The sequence below is a fragment of the Etheostoma cragini genome, chromosome 9 (assembly GCF_013103735.1).
Source record: "Etheostoma cragini isolate CJK2018 chromosome 9, CSU_Ecrag_1.0, whole genome shotgun sequence".
In the NCBI taxonomy this organism is placed as follows: domain Eukaryota; kingdom Metazoa; phylum Chordata; class Actinopteri; order Perciformes; family Percidae; genus Etheostoma; species Etheostoma cragini.
The window spans coordinates 27,297,938-27,317,937 of NC_048415.1; the positions used below are offsets into that span (position 1 = coordinate 27,297,938).

The window sequence follows — 20,000 nt, forward strand, 5'->3', positions numbered from 1 at the left end:
CCTTGGTTTCAAGGGCCAAGGGGTAGGGGTAAGGGCCAAGGGGTAGGGGTAAGACGGGGAAATGGGATTCAGCCTAATTCTAATCTTAAAACCAAGTCTTAAACCTCAAACAGCCCTTTAAAGTTGTGGGGTGCCGCATTTTGGCCCCACAAATTGGTCCGGGCCCCACAAATTGGTCCGGACCCCACAAGTATACTCGACTCCTGGTTTTTGGACCCCACTAATGTAGTTAAACGAGAACACACACACACACACACACACACACACACGCACACACACCAGGGCTTGGTTCAGTGGCAAGTGTCTTTTTTTTCTTTTTTCATAGGGCCCGGCAGGGGCCAGTCTCAGACTGATGGCAGCATTCATGTAGAGCCCAGTAGTTTCTGGATAACAGAATTATGGACAAAATTGCAAAATTGACAATTAAAAAAAAATATATATGACAGATACCATATGGATCTACATCAAGTCAGTCCTTAAAGCTAACTGGAGATTTGAAACATGACTATGTCCACGTTTACAACCAAGCCGCCCCACTGTAATTAGTTTAATAATCAAAATGCTTTCATCCCCAGTAGATTAGGCCTGGTGGGGAGCAACTTAGGCCCGGTGGGCCTCCAGGCTTGCAATACACTGGCGGAAACCCTTCTCTCACACACACTCACACACACACACACACACACACACACACACACACACACACAAGCTGGTAACTACACATGCCAATAAACCATTGTTTTGTCTGTGTGCTCTGTCAGTGCCGGCGTGGGTCGAACAGGCTGCCTCATTGTGATCGAAGCCATGCTGGAGAGGATGAAACACGAGAAGTCGGTGGACGTTTACGGTCATGTGACATGTATGCGCGCTCAGAGGAACTACATGGTGCAAACAGAAGATCAGTACATATTCATCCACGAGGCCCTGCTGGAAGCTGCAACATGTGGCAACACAGAAGTCCCTGCCCGGAACCTGTACGCCCACATCCAGAAGCTCACCCAGATCCCTCCCGGAGAGAGTGTCACCGCCATGGAACTGGAATTTAAGGTTGGTACCTTTTTTGTTTGTGATTGTTTTATTAATGGTGAGTTTGCGCAGCTTGATTGATTTAAAGTGGAACTCCGATCACACAACTGGCTCTGGTGTGTTTGTCTTGATTGACAGACTTTGAGATGCAATGTTGCATTATGAAACAAAACGGTTGTTGGGGTAAATGGCATTATAAAATTAAAAAAAACAGAAGTATAATCAATTAGGGCTGCACAATTAATCACAATTTTTATCAAAATTGCAATATGGACTAGTGCAATATCGTAATCGCATGGGGGGAGGGGGGGCAATATTTGTTAAAGGAAAAATATGTGTCAAACCTAAAACTGCTGCTAAGACTCCCCAGCCTACAAATCCTATTCTACAGTCAAAAGAAAAAAGTATTTTGTTTTGAACAGATTTTTGCAAAAATCACACTAATCATTTTGATATTTTTAATTAATAATGACTAAATTGTGTAAAAATTATCATTCCCTCCAATATCCTGAATCATATCACAGAATCAGTCAAAAATAATAGCAATTACATAATTTCCTTATACCCTGCATTCCTATAATCAATTTCTTATTAGCAAAGCTAATATCTTAGAACAGGTGTATTGGGACCAAATTTGTGCTCTCTTGTACGGACTCTGGTACCAGTCTTTTTAGGCTGAGGAGGGTGTTGTGGTAGTCTGGACCCAATGGTTTCCAAACTTTTCACGTCGTTCTCCCTTCACCCTGAATTCCTTGCATTTTTAAATGTCTCTAACTAAAGGAGCCACATTGAAACGTAATTGAAATAGCATTGTCATTCTTCTCATGTTTCTGTTGTACAAATTAAAAATTCAAGTTGCCCAAAGTTTTTACACTCCAAAGATACAACAACACAATCCCCACAGCAGGGAAATGTTGCTTCATATTTAAAACTTGACTTGCATGTTTGCTTGATCATCACCTATTTCCCTTTTTCCGTCCATCTTGTACTGTACATGTCGTTTTGCCTCGTGGCCTTGCTAGCACCAGAGCACTCAAATCGATTTACACAGCATGACAATTTGACTTGTTGCACCAAGAAAGGCACATTTTTCTACCTGAGACAAGAAGCCTCTAGCTGTACTCCTATTCCATTTTTTAAAATGTTAAAATGTAGTTTTTGTTGTTGACTTGGTTCTAGAGCATATAAAGTCAGAATCAACAATAACAACAGTTCAATGGACATCTCCAGTCAGGATATCTCAGTCTCTGTTGCATCCGTTTTGGCCATTAGTTGTTTTTTATTAAATCCAGGTCTTCCAACATAATTGAAGAGCAATCCTAAATGGCTGGAGGGCCCCTTTAACGGTTTAATGATGCAGTGACAGCTAGTGAAGGATTTTTATCCTCCGCCTGTACAACAGAGATGATCTCCTTCTCAGAAGAGGAGCTGCGGCAGCTTAACTTCTGAGCTTCAGACGACAGGCCGAAGGAGAGGGAGGGTGCAGAGGGAGAGAGAGTGATGGAGGGAAGGAGACAGGGCCGGGACAAACTGGATGTCTGACGGTCTAGCGATTAGGGCCTGCTGCGTTTGGTGGTTTGACAGGGTATGAGCCGCAGCACTGCACCACCCTCTGCTGCTCACTCCACACTGATCGGCACCACAGTGATTCAACACTCATCGTGCATGGGGCGGCAGGCCACAACCCGAATGATGCTGCTTGTTCAAGCAAGCAGGATGACCGTAAATCTGGTCGGAGAATAATTAGGTTTTCATCCTCGACTCACTGTAAATTTCTTTCGCAAGCACTTCTCAAAATCTCAGTTGGGATGTTTCCATTCAAATGTTGTATTAATATGCATTGATACAGGCCTCTCTACATCAGCTCAGAGCAAATATGTATTTGTTTTGACTTGTCAATGTCTTCAGGATGTTTTTTTTTGTGATTGTGTTGTGTGATTAACAAAACACACAACGCCCCCCCCCCCTCCCAACAACCTTACCACATTGCACCAAGTCTGGTTGTATTACAACATGACATCATGACTTCAAATAATATACAGTACACACCAACTTTTTAAAATGTTGAGCTATGTGACAAGCGTTTGGGATTAGGAAAAAAGAACAGGGTTGGATTTAATAAAAAAAGGAAACAGATGGTTGAGTTTAGGAAACGTGACAGCTGCCAATGGAAAGACACCCGCGCAATGGGGGTTTCGGTGCCTTGCTCAAGAGCACATTGACAGTGTCCAGGAGGTGAACTGGCACCTCTCCAGCTACCAGACCACAACCATATTTACAGTACTTCCCCACACTGGTCCGAATGGGGACTTGAACCTGCAACTCTCCGGTTCTTAACCCATCTCCCCACAGATTGAGCTACTGCCCCAATTCATTGACAAACACGCTATGCGTCTTATTAACACGGCAATGACTGCATACAAATTGACGTGCCATACATACGGCATTTCATGAGCTCAGTCTGTCTTAGCTCTTTGTAAGACCTTAGACGGACAGTGGAGACAGTGAGTGACGTTGTTAAAGCTGCAGTGCACGTGTCTTCCTTTCTGTGTCCGCAGAAACTGGCCAGCTCTAAAGCACATACCTCAAGATTCATCAGTGCCAACCTGCCGTGTAACAAATTCAAGAACCGCCTGGTGAACATCATGCCTTTCGAGTCCACCCGTGTCTGCCTGCAGCCAATCAGAGGGGTGGAGGGCTCCGACTACATCAACGCCAGCTTCATCGACGGATACAGGTAAATCCATGGCAACCGTTTCACTGTGGTGTGTGACACACAGGGCCACCGAAAGAGATAATAGAGAGGATAATATTATGCACAAGAAAATAATGTTTTGGGGGTGGTACCCCAGTCAAAAATAAAACATAAAATAAACATAAATTAAATACATACATTTTAGTACAAGTATACTTTTACTTGTTGTGCTTGATTGATTGCTTGAGTGAAATTACGCATAACATTTCAAACTTATACTCATAATTTTGTGTACTTATGGAAAGAATACTCATTTGTAATACACTAACAGTATCCTTCATTAAAATATAATTTGATTTTGCTTTATTCAATATACAGGTATATATATATATATATATATATTCTAAGTACATTGACAAAAAGTGCACTTGCATGTCAATTCATATTAGGGTTTTATTAATTAATTAATATTAATTTCAGTGTATTTTGTAGAAGTATACTAAATTGCAAATACTTTGGGGTCATGACATAGAGTCCAGTGTTTCCCTGCCCCCCCTCCTTCTGTCGTGTTACTTGTCAAAACAAATTGGTCTTATGACAGTTTTTAATTCTCTCTTTTCCCTCTTGTGTATGAACAGCCTGTTCGAGAAAGGTGACATGCCAGAGAAACTACAATATTACTACAATACTGTGTCCACATGACTGTTTAACTCCCAGACATCACTTTACTCCTTTGTGCAGAATGACAACAAGGACTTCTTTAGCCATTAACAATTTGAATACACTTAACTGAATTACTGCATTACAAACCAATGTATTATTTACAGATTTTTTCATAACTCTACTGATCAGATTTAAAAAGGAATAGTTCAACTTTTTAGAGTTACCCATATAAGGGTTTAATCATCGATCCAGCTAATTTAAATAGCTCATGTTACTGTAGTTTGTGAACAACTTCATCCGTCCTCCACGGCGCTGTGTCAACGGTCTGTCAATGCGAGACTAGCGAACACATATTCTCACATAGTCTCCCCTGGAAGACATTCCTGGTGTTGCACTCGTGATGAAAGAAAAACCGAGAGCTAGAGAGAGAAGTTTAAACCCTGGCTCCTATCGCACCTGCACACAGCTGACTGAAGTGTGTGAGAGTGTCAGATTGTCGGTTTTGGAAACTGTAACACGAATTCTGGCATCGGAAAGGTGTAGGTGGGTTGCTGAAGCTGTTCTAGCATCTGAAAAGCAGCTGTGATGAAGCATTCTGGCAGCTTCACTGCACCTGACTGGGGTCTGCCAGGAAACTGTCCCACCACACACACTACATCTTCTCAGAACCACAGATTGTTACTCTCTGTGTACAGATTCCTAGTGCATTTGTTGATACTAAAAGCAAATGAAAAATACGCAAGCATCTCCAGTCTAATCTGGTAAATCTATCAATCAGCATTAGAGCCCAACCGATATATCGGCGGGCCGATATTAATTGCTGATATCGGGCATTACCCGATGTATCGGTTTCAGCATTTTTTTTAAATATTCATTCATCAGAGTCATTTATAATGACACAAAAATGATTCTGAATAAAATAAATGAATATTTAAAAAATAAAAACGGACTGTCAAACATGTTATGAGTGTTAGCGTTGCTAATCTGTCCACCAGAGGACGCTCTACGACGTCCGTGTTAGTGATGGCGTTGCATAGCCTGTCCACCAGAGGACGCTCTACAACGTCCCTGTTAGTGTTGGCGTTGCACAGCCCGTCCACCAGAGGACGCTCTACAACGTCCCTGTTAGTGTTGGCGTTGCACAGCCTGTCCACCAGAGGACGCTCTACAGCGTCCCTGTTAGTGATGGTGTTGCATAGTCTGTCCACCAGAGGGCGCTATACAACGTCCCTGTTAGTGTTGGCATTGCATAGCCTGTCCACCAGAGGACGCTCTACAACGTCCCTGTTAGTGATGGTGTTGCATAGTCTGTCCACCAGAGGTCGCTCTACAACGTCCCTGTTAGTATTGGCGTTGTATAGTCTGTCCACCAGAGGACGGTCTACAACGTCCCTGTTGACAATACTGTTTTTTTCATGTCTTAAGTTTGTATTTTTGTACATTTTATTAATCAGAACTTTAATATATTTTCACGTTCCTCTGTTCTGTGACAATAACACAATTTATTATCATATTATTTTAGTGAGAACTCATAAATAACTACAAATAACTAATGTTAGGGAAATCTATTCATGTTTTGTAATGCGTTCCGGATTTTTTTAAAATGTATACAGAATATCGGCCAATATATCAGCACATCAGATATTTAAATGACCATATATTCGTATCGGATCGGCCTTAAAAATCCTTTATCGGTCGGGCTTTAATCAACACTAACATTGGGAGTTTCAGTACTATGAAAAAATATAATAAAATATAAGGCAAGGCAAGGCAGCTTTTTTTCTATAGCACATTTCAGCAAAAGGGCAATTCAAAGTGCTTTAAATAAAAAAATCAAGAGCAGTTAAAAGCAATTAATATAAAAACAGATCAAATTTGAGCATTAAAGTTAGAGTACTTAAAAAGAAACAAACAACAATTATTTAAAGAAAAGCAGCATCAAAGAGAAGTTTCTTCAGCCTTGATTAAAAGAACTGGGAGTTGCGGTAGACCTTCAGTTTTTTAAATCTATATGGAGCTCAAAAACTGAACGCTGCTTCACCGTCTTTAGTTGGGACTCTGGGGACAGAAAGTAGACGTGTCCTACACCGCCTGAGAGGTCTGGGACACGTCTGCAGATCAGAAATGTGTTTTGTCCCTAAACCGTTCAGTGCTTTATAAACCAACAGAGCTATTTTGAACTCAATTCTTTGAGGGACGTCAAAACCAGTGTAAAGACTCGACAACTGGACTGACGTCATCCACACTTGTACCATCTGTCACAAACAAAATAGTACAAGCACAAAGTTGTGACATTTGAAGACAGATCTCTGTCTCTGGCTCTCTGTGAAGCAATCCTTCAATATGTAATTGTCTTATAGAGCAAATCATGAATGAAAAAGACCTCCGTCACTATGCAAAAGCTAAATAAAGAGAGGGAAAGAGAGTCTGCCTGAGTTTGTAACACAACTACGTACAAATATTTAATGTCACCACATGTCAGATAAATAGCCAATCCCAGACCTCTTGGAGAAGCATTTCTTTTCTGAAAATATTAACACTAATTGGAAATACTTGCCATTGCTCTAGCAGAGTAAAGTCTGTGCTAATGAATCAGGACTTTAACTTGCAGCGAGGGTGGGTGTGTCTTGTTCTGGGCTGTCAGTGCCTAATGAAGTCCCCTGGGCACCTCCACCTAAGGGAGGATGGGGAAAGAGGCAGGGGTGTCCTGCAATTCCTCTTGCAGTAATTAACAGTGGAGTGAGATTGAGGGGGATCCAGCACTCTCCGAGCTCAGCCTTTGTAGTGCACAGTGTGGATTAGGATGGATTAAGGTGAGGGGGAGAGACATTACAATCACCTCAATGTATCAACTGTAGTGATTCAACTTGGTGCCTGTCCCTGATGATGTGATACAAAAAGTCAGTAAAAAAGTAAAAACTCCAGTTTATCATTACGTCTTGATTAGAGAATACTTAAATAGAATGGACTTCCTGCTAAAAGCGTTATGGGGAGGTTATATAGTTGCTATAAATATTTAGCTCAGACGGCAAATCATTTATTTACAATGAGAGAATAAGTTACAGATGCATCGTTGCACTTCAAGTGTGGCATAAGGCAATTTAGCCTACTTTGGATGTATCGTGAGCTAAACCTGGTATCACTGTCTTTGTGTCACGAGCCGAAGCATTCTTGATATTGTTGTAGCAACCAACGTCATAATAACTTTCATATAGTGCATTTCATGAAACCCATGGACGCTCAACACAACTACAGGGTGACAAGGGAAAAGAAAGTAGTAGGCCAACACAAACGTCTGCACTGAATGGAAGAGGGATGTAATTTAATCTAGGCCACTGACGTGCAAGCACATCACACATTGTAAATGATATTAAATACCTCGGGGCCTATTCTGGGACATTTTTGAATCAATTACAATCCCGTAATTGTCTCCATCTGTTAAAAGGTCGACCGAGATTGACTCTAGTTTTTGCCCATCCGGTCACTTTCCCTTTTTCTGTGATGGTTCTGCCCAATATCAGCCGTAAATACAGCTGATTCCTTCTAAATAAAGCTAGTCGTGCCCGGATAGCTCAGTTGGTAGAGCAGGTGCCCATATGTGTATTTCAACTCAATTTTATTTATAGTATCAAATCATAAGAAAAGTTCTCTTGAGACACTTTATAGGTAGAGTAGTTCTAGACCACACTCTATAATTTAGAGAGCCCCAACAATTCTAGTAATTCCCCCAAGAGCAAGCAATTAGAGGTTTACTCCTTGATGAAGCGGGCCCCGGATTGACTGCAACCTGCGGCCCTTTGCTGCATGTCCTTCCCCCTCTTTCATGTCTTCAGCTATCCTGTAAAGGCCTAAAATGAGAAAAAATAATAATCTTAAAAAAAGACAGAAAATGAAGACACAATTAGGCCTATCTAAGGATAACTCCTGCTGCCTTTTACCTGTCTGCATAGACTTTTCAGGATAAGAAATCTGTGACCCGTCACAATGTGCATTCTTCTAAATTACATATAGTCACATCTTCTTTTTTGTTTGATTGGCCAATGTTTTTATCCGTTATCACTTTATCTAAACCATTATTTAGACTCTTGTTAGTTTCAATTTGGGGCTTTTTGCAATTCAGTAGCTAGAGCGTCGTCTACTGACCGAAGGGTTGGTAGCATCCCCTGGGTGGAAACCCGCTGCTAGTGGTGTGTGACTGTGTGTGAACGGGTGAATGAGAGGTAGAATTGTAGAGCACTTTGGACAAAAGCGCTATGTAAATGCATTCCATTTACAGGAGTTCACAGGGGGGGCATTTTTTACTCAATCCCTAATTTATTATGTGACATCATGTGAACATGGCTACTCACACAGACAACAATAAACACAGATTACAATACTCTATATGTGTAATGTCAACAACATGGGAAAGTGGCCTTGATCAAGACACTGAATCCCAAGTGGCCTCCAATGGGCAGGCCAGCAGCAGTGAATGGGTGAATTGTTAAGCATTTGTCTTTTGACATGTCTCATTAATACCACTGTAGTTTATTTTGACTCAGTCCTGCTGTCCCAAATGCTCACTAGACTAGAACACTAAATGTGTATTCATCCGCAGCTGAAAATAGTGCTCAACAAATGCACTGTTCGCTCCTGCCACACACAGGTGAGGGGAATCAGAAAGTAGCGAGAGACGGCATGAACCATTGGTTGCTTGTCTTTCATGAGGATTTGTTGACAATAGGAACAGTATAGAATAAAGCTTGGTCCTTTAAACACACTTCTTCTTGGATTTTCACTATGATATATACAGCATATGTTGTTTTATCAATCAGCGTAACGATATAGCGACATTAGCAAACAGTTTACAGTTTTGGGTGCTCTTTAGCAGCCAAACTATCATTATTATTGAACATCCCACATTTGGTACTCATCTAAGTTCCTCTAATCACTGTGTGCATTGGTGAGCCAGAACAGCCAGCAGGCAAAGGGACAGCCGTGCCAGAGTCTCAACGAAATACAGAGGCTTTTGTTTCTAAGTTTATTCGTTTGTCGTATTATGAAGGTATTCTAACAATAGTTCCAATGCCTGTTGCACAGAGCTAACACCTGAGAGCGGGACAGGGGCGGACTCGCAAACCAAAAACAACAGTGCCTCTAGCCATCTCTGACACGCACAAATGACAGAGCACTGATGTATACAGATAACAGAACAGCAATACTCAATATGTGTGCTGTACTGGCACTGAGGCACTCAGGCAAACAGGCTTGACTGCATCACCCAAGCCATGTGCTGCATGCTTCAACACTGCCCCCCAGCGGGCAGGTTGGGAGTGGTTCCGGAGCCCAGAGCTGAGCTGAGCAGCTGGGATGGCATCTGTCATTTTAACAGCGTTGTTAAAAAGGGTCTGTGTTCAAGCAAAAGCATTTAAATATCAGTGCATACATTAGCAACAGCAGACTCATCAAATTTACTTTAAGGGGCTCTGTGATATTAAATATTTAACACTTGATTTCATTTGAGTTCATTCAACAGTTGTGGGGAATCATTGCCTAGAACTAGAAGCTATTGATGCAGCTCCAAAGCACATTTCCTCTTCGGTCCTCCGGTCTTTCCTCCTCTACAGCTTGGAAGCAAAATCATCCCATTATGTCTCATTTGTACTACAGATCTGCTTCCAAATCTGGAAAGGTGGCAATAGCTCAGTCTGTAGGGAGTTGAGTTGGGACCTAGAGGGTCGTGGGTTCAAGACCCCGTACGGAGTGTGGCTCTGTACCTGGAGATACCCTTCCTAGAGCAACACGCTGTATCCCAACTGCTCAGGGTGTTAGCCCATTTGTCAATGATTAGGAGCGTGTGTGTAGGGATTACTAATAAACACAGTGTTGATTGTAATTTCTCCCATTGGGATCAATAAAAGTATAAGAAAAAAACCTTGCATAGTGTGGTTATAGCCAGTAGATAGCTGCAAAGTGAATTCACCGATTTGTGCAACATTGTTTTAAGTTACAAAAGAATCTTTGGTGTTGCTATGAACTCAATTTTACTTTTGTAATATTATTGCAAGCTCACATACATAAATATGATGACAGAAATTCATAATGTATTGCACATTATAGGTGGATGCACAGTATATTATAGAAAGATTGCTTTATTAAAGCACAGGGGTTGAAGCTCTTTTGTAGGTTTTTATTTAGATTTTCAGTTTACGCATACAAAAACTGGGCAAAGTGGGCAACTTCCCATACGGAGCCAGACCCCAAGGGCCTCAATGGCCCCAAAAGTCCCAGGATCACTGTATGTCAGTTGGTTTTTAAGAATAAGGTGGTGTTATTAGGCTACACCAACATATGAAATAATGTCCCAGCAGAGAAGAATAGGTCTGCTAGCAAGTAGTGACGGCAAAATGAATCCTCATGAAGCATCGTGAACAATTATCTTTATCCTAGACATTCAGATGCTATAAGATTAAATAAAACATCCAAAAAATTCAATGAAAGTACTTCATTACTTTTACCTGAAGAATGTTGTATGGAATCATCCATGTTACTTTTGGGCAATTAGGTTGAAAGAAGTCCATATTTCTGATGTAAAACACATTGAGAATGGTCAATTTGACCCAAAGACAACACCAGGGTTCAGTAAAGGTACTAATACCACAGTGTAAAAATACTTTGCTACAAGTTCAAGTCCTGCAGGGAAAATGTTACTTTATTAAAAGTATGCAAGTATCATCGGGAAAATGCACTTAAAGTATTCAAAGTAAAAGCACTCAATGCACAAAAATCCTCAAAAGGTTTTGACAATGAACTAAGTGATTAATCATCTAATCATTTCTAATGTTAAGCCTGTATGATAATGATAAAAGATCCCATTTTATAAACTATGTGTCTGTTATGTGTGCAGAAATCTTAATGTGAAGTATAAGTGGAAACTAAAGCTGTGAGATGCATGTAGTAAAAAGTACAATGTTTCTTTCTGAAATGTAGCAGAGTAGAAGTAGAAAGTAGCAGGAATAGAAAAGACTCAAGGGAAGTACAAGTACCTCAACATTTGGACTGAAGTACTGTATTCAAGTTAATGGACTTAGTTACATTACAATACTGTGCCCATTACACCTTTTTTATATATATATAGGAATATGTATATCAATATGTTGTAAGATTTCACTTTTGGCTATTCAGTGCTTATGAGTATACATGTATATGATGAAGAAACATGTATAGTTATATGTTAGCAAGAAAGAATATCACTAGCCATGTTTTCTATTTTGTGGGATGTTCTGCATCAGCTTGTAGGGATCCCAATAATATCTAAAATAAAATTTAGCATTTAATCAAATGATCACTAACTATTGTACACAGAGCAAATGTCCCAGGTAGTACAAGTACAACTTTGCCATTTGCCAAGATGCTATATGTATTCTACCGTATTTATTGTATTTATGGGTATTTACGTGTGTGCACTAGTTCACAGACAACAGTGTTGCCAGATTGGGTGGTGTGATAATCTTGGCTACTTTTTGGGCGGTTTCCCCCTGATAAAAGTTAGAAGCTACATTTGCATTGATATGTATTGGATGGAGAGCAATGTCTCTCCACCTCCTTTAAAACCAATCAATGACAATTGGGCATGTGTGAGCCTCTATTTCCATTACTATCTATTTTGAGTAAAGGTTGCCCCTAGCAGCTTCATCCAGCCCCACATGTCCACAATCAAACTCATCCAATCCAGTATGTAAAAGGGTTTTATTGGCTATTTATTATGATGACATAAAGATGACTGGATGTAGTAATTAACCAGCATCATTATTTATCTGCCATACCTATATTTTTATTACAGTAAAATGGAATTCTGCACCAGGACCTTATACTGATCCGAAAAAAACATGGAGTTTGGTTTTGCGAAGTTAAAGAAGTCTTTTTTGCTTTGTCTGACTTGTGACACTTTCTACCTCATTTCTTATGCATTTTTTGGACCTTTTTGTTGCTTTTCCCTATGTTTTTAAAGTATTTTTTAACGTTTTCAGAAGTTTTTTTAACGGAGCAGCTGTGAATGAGCTTTTGAATCTTATTTAATAGACCTAACACAATTCCTTGTATTTTTAAGTATGGGACAAAGTCTGGGTAATAAAGTACCAGAACCTTTTCTGTTATTTTACGGAGGTATTTCTTAAAATGTAGGTAGGTCTGAAGAAGAAGAAAGTTGAAACGGTATCCAGAGAACCCTGAGGAGTAAACACAGAAGTGTCTCTCTTCCAATTTGCAGGCAGCAGAAAGCATACATGGCCACCCAGGGCCCGTTAGCCGAGACCACTGAGGACTTCTGGAGAATGTTGTGGGAACACAACTCCACCATTGTAGTCATGCTCACCAAACTCCGCGAGATGGGACGGGTAATGCATCACCTTCACACCTTATGTCATGTCATGTCATTTAGCATCAAGAAGTATTACATCTTATTGAGTCAAATTAAGCCTAAATGATATATGAGAGTATCGAAATATGGATTTTTGATACCCATACTGTAGATGAAATATGTACAAATAAAACATAGAAACACCAAAAAAATACAAATATGGAATGTATTTTAACATTTATAGTAATTAGAATTTGGTTCACTTCCTTTTTAGCATGATTGAGTATAATGTTTGGGGTAATTTAACTTGATCTACAGTGTGCTTAGTTAGACATTTGAAAAACCTGTAAAATCTCGTAGAATTAGCAAATACCTCCTCCATAACTAACTGTCAAATGCATTTTTAGCATGTACTTTGTCTAAACAATTAGTATTGTACATTTAAAATATCAGTTCAATGTATGTGTTGTAGTATAGTATATTTTAAGTTGTATTACTTTCATATGACTACTAAATCTGTAAATTGAAATCCTACAGCTTAAAAACAGTAATCATCAGCATATTTTTGAGAAAAATCAAAATACATATTTTTACATACAACTATTTGTTGTATTAATAACATCTTTTGATATGTCATAATTATTTTCTTGCCTCACAGGCAGGTTCTTAAACGATGATTCAATCAAAATACTTCCAGGACACAGCTAGATGACACTATAATTTACAAAGACCCAACAATCTCCCCCCTAGGACTAGAGATGTTAGTAGTAGCCGTGCAGGGCGTAGCAGGGCGTAGAGCAGGACCACAGAAGCAAGTCCAAAAAGAAAAAAGGCACAACTCACAACAACTTACATATACACTAATTAAGTGCCCCACATCTCCATTCTTTTTTTGTGATTAACAATCATTTACTTTTATTTTGTAACAACATACGAAACACACAACTGGCATCATGAACACATCTACCACCCCATTCGTGCACCAACCACACAGACAAAAATCAAGAGAAGATGACACAGTAACTGCAATATTTATTATTATATATGTATGTAAGTAATGCATAATCTTGAACTGACATTGTTTTAATACTTCCACAGATTCTGTCGCACTTATTATCACCTAGTGTAATACTCAGATCCCTTTCCTTCTCTCCATTCTTTAGGAAAAATGCCATCAGTACTGGCCTGCTGAGCGCTCCGCACGCTACCAGTACTTTGTTGTGGACCCCATGGCTGAGTACAACATGCCTCAGTACATCCTGAGAGAGTTCAAAGTCACAGACGCCAGGGTAGGTCCTCCTCCGCGAAGCTTCGCTGCTGTTGCGTGCTGCAGCAGAAGGAAGATGGTCTCAGCTGGTTTTAATTGGAAAGGACATCAACGGCACTTAGGGCACTATTTCTGCAACAGAATATGTTTGTGCTGGCAGAGTGCCATTTTTCTTTGCATGCAGAGGTTTCTTTTACCATCTTTGTCTGTTGAGCATTTTGAGAATTTCACTGCACTTAAGTGGGAGGTTTGGGACTGCGAGCTCCCCACACAGGGCACAGAGTTCAATGTCTGAAAAAGGAAAAGGTGATTCCACTCGTCATGACTGAGGGTCTTCTGCTTGAGTTTTGTTTTCTTTGTTATTTTCTCTCAACTTTACACCGTTCTCTACTGGATCTAATGACGGGGTTGTGTTTGAGTTACTAACGTATCTGTCTCCCTTTCCCTGTGTATCTGTCAGGATGGGCAGTCGAGGACCATCAGGCAGTTTCAGTTCACTGACTGGCCAGAGCAAGGAGTGCCAAAAACTGGGGAGGGATTCATCGATTTCATCGGCCAAGTCCATAAAACTAAAGAGCAATTTGGACAAGATGGACCAATTACTGTGCACTGCAGGTATCTGTGTGTGTGTGTGTGTGTGTGTGTGTGTGTGTGTGTGTGTGTGTGTGTGTGTGTGTGTGTGTGTGTGTGTGTGTGTGTGTGTGTGTGTGTGTGTGTGTGTGTGCGCGTGTGTGTGTGTGTGTGTGTGTGTGTGTGTGTGTGTGTGTGTGTGTGTGCGTGCGGGTGCGAACGCGTTGGCGTGCATGTGTGGCAACAACGCATTAATCCAGTCTGTCTAGCTTTAGAAATGCACACCAGGCTTATCTGTGTTCTTTTCTCAGTGCAGTTTAATTTAATTTCCTTTACAGTATCAAATCATAAAAGGAAACATCTCAGGACACTTTGCAGATAGAGTAGGTCTAGACCACACTGTAATTTACAAAGACCCAACAATAATTTACAACCCTGAAGTTCTTTTTCTAACTTTGTTCGGTGTTTCACTATGGGAGATATAGACCACTCCCGATTTCATGAATCTCCCGAAGCCGACAGTCGCAGTGACCCATCGGCTGCAGCCTCCAGCACAGCCTGGGCTTAGGACGGTCCGAAAACATTCAATCTGTAAAACCTCAAAACTGTGAGGTGTAGCCCAGCTTGCCGCTGCACAAATTTCCTTCGCAGACCTACCCCTGAAAAGGGCCCATGAAGTGGCCATTCCCCTTGTGGAATGAGCTCTCACAACCCTGGGGGGCCTTCAAACCCTTACACTCATGGGCCAATGATATGGCCTCTACAATCCAGTGAGACAGCCTCTGACGGGAAAATGGCATCACCTTATGAGGAGTACCCCAGAACCGAACATCTGATCCGCTTTTCTGAACCTAGCCGTCTGACTCACATACATGTGCAAAGCCTGGACAAGGCATAACATGTGAAGTCTTTTCTCCTCCCCTGAGCAGAATGGAGATGGGTGAAATGCCAAGAGCTCCACTGAGGGACACCTGTAGGCTGACTCCACCAACTTGGGGCGGCTGTGGCTCAGTGGTAGAGCGGTTGCCTAGAGCGGTCGCCTGCCAATCGGACTAGAAAATATATGAGCATATGCCCTACCAGACTTTAGAGAGTCATGGTAGGGCAAATAGACCTGTAAGCTCTGCAGTGATTAAAGCCAAGAGAGAAACATCTCATCTCCATGGCCTCCATAGGCTCAAATTGGTGATGGGAGAGGCAAATCCCACAGAGGTACTAGGGGCCTTTCATGTGCCCCTTTCAGAAAACGACAAACTAAGGGATGATGCCCCCTCGGCACATCCCCGAAACACACGTGACAAGCTGAGACTGCAGCTAAGTACACCTTAATGGTTGAAAAAGCCTTCCCTTTATCCATCAGGAACTGCAGGAAACACAGCAGGTCCACCACAGAACACTGAAAAGGGATGATCCCGAAAAACCAGACACTTTCCCCTGTAAAGAGAGCAGGTGGATGTGGCCCTTACACTCTGAATGATGTCAATGACCTGCACTGGCGGGCCTGATGCATTCAGGTTCCACCTCTCACGGGACAAGCTCAGAGTGCTATGCTCTGCTTGGGAGAGAAGGTCTCTGCGTATGGGGAGAGGCCATGGCTCTCCTGCCAGGAGCTGTATTATCTCTGCTACCCAATGCTTGGATGACCACCGTGGCGTGACAGGCCTTGTGCTCTCACCATTGCTAGGGTAGGGGAGATCAGACTGAGGGGAGGGAATGCACAGACTAGCACGTTTGACCATGCGTGGGCTTGAGCATCCCCACTGAGGTGCATTTACGCCAAACAGAGAGAGGAACACCGGACACTGCGTGTTGTCCTGCAAGGCAAAGAGATCTACGGCTGCCAGATCTGTCCTACCACCTGTGGGTGGAGAGTCCACTCTTTGTGTAAAAGATTCCCTCATGACAGGAGATCTGCACCCCTGTTTAGAACGCCTGGCACGTGTGTTGCCCGAAGAGACACCAGTATCCCGCTGCTTCACAAAATCAATGTGCGAGCTTACAGCGGAACTCTCTGCGTAACCTTTCCGAGCTAGAAAGCTCCAAGACATTTTTGTGTGTCTGGGCTAATCTCCGGTTCCATGTGCCATTCACTGTTCTCCCTCACAGCGTCGCTCCCGATCCTGACAAGGATTCGTCCGTTGTCATGGCTCCTCTGGATGACACCAGCCCTAGCTAGATTCCCAGTGCAACTCTTCATGGCTGGTGGGCTGCTACGCATGTCAGAGTTGCTTTCACCCTTCGGTTGAGACAACGGCGTGGGAACAGGCGTAATGTTGCAACCCAACACGGAAAATCATTAACTTTTTTCTTTTAACTCATTGTTAAAAGCCCTAAATTTGCCACAGACACTACTGACACCACAAAGCCGAGCAGGCACAAGCATTGTCTGAACGGCACGGCTTTTCTCAGCCAGAGAAGGGCAAGACATTCTTCTAGAGACGCTCATCTCCCCTTCGATAGCGTTACACGGTAGGAGAGGGAGTTTATTTTGAGACTCAAACCTTCCTTTGATTGCGTGGGTTCAACTCAGCTCTAGTGGAATCTCTGACAGCCTGCTCCTGTGATTGGGAGCAGACCAGATAGTCAGATAGTCTAGCTAGCTGTCTGGATTAACCGTGCAGAGATGTGAGGACCATGTAACCATAGTCCTCCTATATCGAGTTTAAAACTGCAACACAAAGGAAGCTCAAGGCAACGGATATCCGTCCTAAATGAGTGAAATCTGGCGGGTTTTCTGGCAGCAACGGAACAATCCCGGAAGTGGAACCTTAAGAGTATAGACCACAGAGGAGTTTACTGATCATGTTTGCAGCTGCGGTTATACTGAAGGGTGTTTCCAACATTTTGTTTGATATTACAGGATTCAACAAAAAATAGCTAGACTCAAGCTAAGAGATATTATCTGTATATTTTGGTGCTGTATAAAGATATAATTTTACAAATGCTAAAGTTTGTGAGAAGGTAATGGGAAAGAACATAAGTTGTCCAAAATTACTGCAGGACCATAGGACATGAAGCCGTTGTCTGTCTTACATTTCCGAACGTTTTTCTCTGTAATGAGAGGGTTATCATGTGCGTTTCCACCAGTGCCGGTGTTGGGCGGACCGGTGTGTTCATTACCCTGAGCATCGTCTTGGAGAGGATGAGATACGAGGGAGCGGTGGACCTGTTCCACACCGTCAAGACGCTCCGAACTCAGAGGCCAGCCATGGTGCAGACAGAGGTATGAGTAATCGGGATGCAGGGTTTCTCACACGGGACCATACATTTGTGGCTCTCATAGCATACACACAATATTTATTGTTCCTGCAAGCCACCAGCTAAGATCTGATTACAAGTTAATTTTCCATAGTATAATAATCCACTGCAATACACCAGTCCAGAAGATCTTTCAACTAGCTAATTCCCTTCAATAGCATCTATGAGAAGCTAAGCACCCCCTTTCAAAGGGTAAATAAAGTGTTTAGCCTGGTGGCCCAGCATGGCCCCATCACAGACAAATGGCACCATTAAAGGGTATGATTTTTTTCCCCGCCTGGACCCTATTTTCCATGTTTTTGTGTCTAATGAAAACAACAATATTTGGCATTGGTCCAGTATTAGGCAAGATTGCTGCAGTCAGCAAAACAAGTTGCAATATGAGTTATAGCTTTAGTGCGTAACCTTTTAATACATTCCATCTGTTAAATGAGTTGCTTCACAGCTAAATAAGACTATCAGCTCCACACAACTCCCTCTGTATTTCTCAGTATAGATATATTCAGAAGATTGTTTTGTTGGGTGCGCAGAAGCTCAAGTGAAGATAATTACCTCTTTGGAAGAGTCCATGGTGTTTTTTGAATCCTCCGTGTCCTCCTTGGCTACTAGCAACTGCATGGAGGAGGGGCTTGTGTCACAGCTTGTGGACAGCGTGCAGTTCACTGTGTCCCTGCCTTACACAGACGACTCTCTTTCTCTTTTAAAACGAGTCATGAAGCAGACAGCAGAACCTAACTTTACTTTAATGATTTTAAGGATGAAATGTTCTCCGTCCTATAATGGTCATAAATCGATCCTAGAGTAGCCTACTTCCTTGTCTAGTGCTGCTCTTAAGAAGGAAGAAGTGCAGAGGAGAGTATAGCATCTATCTTCACAAAAATCATCTGAGTTTTTGAGGGTAATTTATTTGTGCGTAAGAACGTAATAAATATGAGGAGAAAACAATAGGTCTCGGTATCAACTACTACTGGCTTGAGTAAAGAGACTCCCTCAACAAACACATGGAATAAGTAACATTGGAACTGGTGGGTTAAAAACTAAGCACTGAAAGGTTGAATTCAAATGACTGGCTTCTCTCCTGTATAAGTAACAATGTAGCAAGTCTTTGTTTTATTTATTACTATATTTATTCATTGATACTCATTCATTCATTTGTTTTCTGTAAAAAGTGTTAAAATCTTGTCTCTTCTCAAGCTCGTAAACCCAATCTCGTGTCTTGGTTGTCTCATGAGCCGGGTGTCTCGTCACACCCCTACTTAGAATTCATCATGTGGCAACAGAAACCACACACTATATTGTAGCTTTAAAGGGGCAATTGTGCAGCTTGTATTTCCATTCATAAAAGTGCTTGTTTGGCCACACAAAGGACTCAGATTATTATTCTAAGTGTCTGACAACATTATGGAAAAGATTCTTAAGGAGGTTGACCTTTCTTTTAAAGAGTAAGATCCTTTTTTTAAACATCAAAACATCCGTGAAATTGCGTTCGCTAAACCCACCAGACTCCATGTAAATTAATAGTAATTTTAGCATTGTAATATACACTTCTACAGAGTCGACACAAACAATGACACTATACTTACTCGTAAAATGTTGACGCTTAGTCAGTGTTTCTCAATATCAGATATCAGCGCACAAATCACTCTTTACGTCTCTATGGAACGCACCCGTTGTCACTAAAATGTTCATTATAACCCCGCCCACCTTTTTTTCTGTCCGGTTCATGGGCAGCATGTCAGTTAAACGTAAGTCCCGACCCAAGAGTCCCGACCAAGCATGTCGCTATAGGAAACTTTTTTCCGTCAACAACAAATGACCACGCGTCGCTTTCTTCGATGGGAGTGAGAATGTGTTGAAATGCAGAAAGAGTTGTTTGGAGGTGATAATAAGGCTAATAATAAGCTTTGTAGCAAGTGATTTGGCAATGGTTGCGGTAAAGTCACGCCCTGTAGCTTTAATTCTGGCTTCCCACTTACAAACTAACCAAAACGTTGTTTTGTTTTTTTGCCACTAGGACCAGTACCAACTGTGCTACCGAGCTGCTCTGGAGTACCTTGGAAGCTTTGATCACTATGCAACATAACCCCACCCAGAAAGACACCCTCAGAAGAGTTGTGTGTCTCCTCTGAGCCACATCTACTCCGCTCCATCATTCCCTGAGGCCTGATGAGGAGGCTCTGGGGGGG

At 41.8% G+C, this 20,000-nt stretch overlaps 1 protein-coding gene across 29 annotated transcripts in view; it reads left to right on the forward strand.

Annotated features, from left to right (window-relative positions):
- Positions 1 to 19,910, forward strand: part of ptprfa (protein tyrosine phosphatase receptor type Fa) — a 362,404-nt gene extending 342,494 nt beyond the window's left edge. For all 29 annotated transcript variants that reach the window (XM_034882227.1, XM_034882230.1, XM_034882238.1 and 26 more), the window contains 7 exons: positions 759 to 1,044; positions 3,582 to 3,760; positions 12,630 to 12,756; positions 13,883 to 14,008; positions 14,447 to 14,601; positions 17,644 to 17,779; positions 19,829 to 19,910. In XM_034882227.1, coding sequence (XP_034738118.1) covers positions 759 to 1,044; positions 3,582 to 3,760; positions 12,630 to 12,756; positions 13,883 to 14,008; positions 14,447 to 14,601; positions 17,644 to 17,779; positions 19,829 to 19,897 — 1,078 coding nt within the window. In that variant the 3' untranslated portion in view covers positions 19,898 to 19,910. The remainder of the gene's footprint in view (positions 1 to 758; positions 1,045 to 3,581; positions 3,761 to 12,629; positions 12,757 to 13,882; positions 14,009 to 14,446; positions 14,602 to 17,643; positions 17,780 to 19,828) is intronic.
- Positions 19,911 to 20,000: the final 90 nt, after the last annotated feature.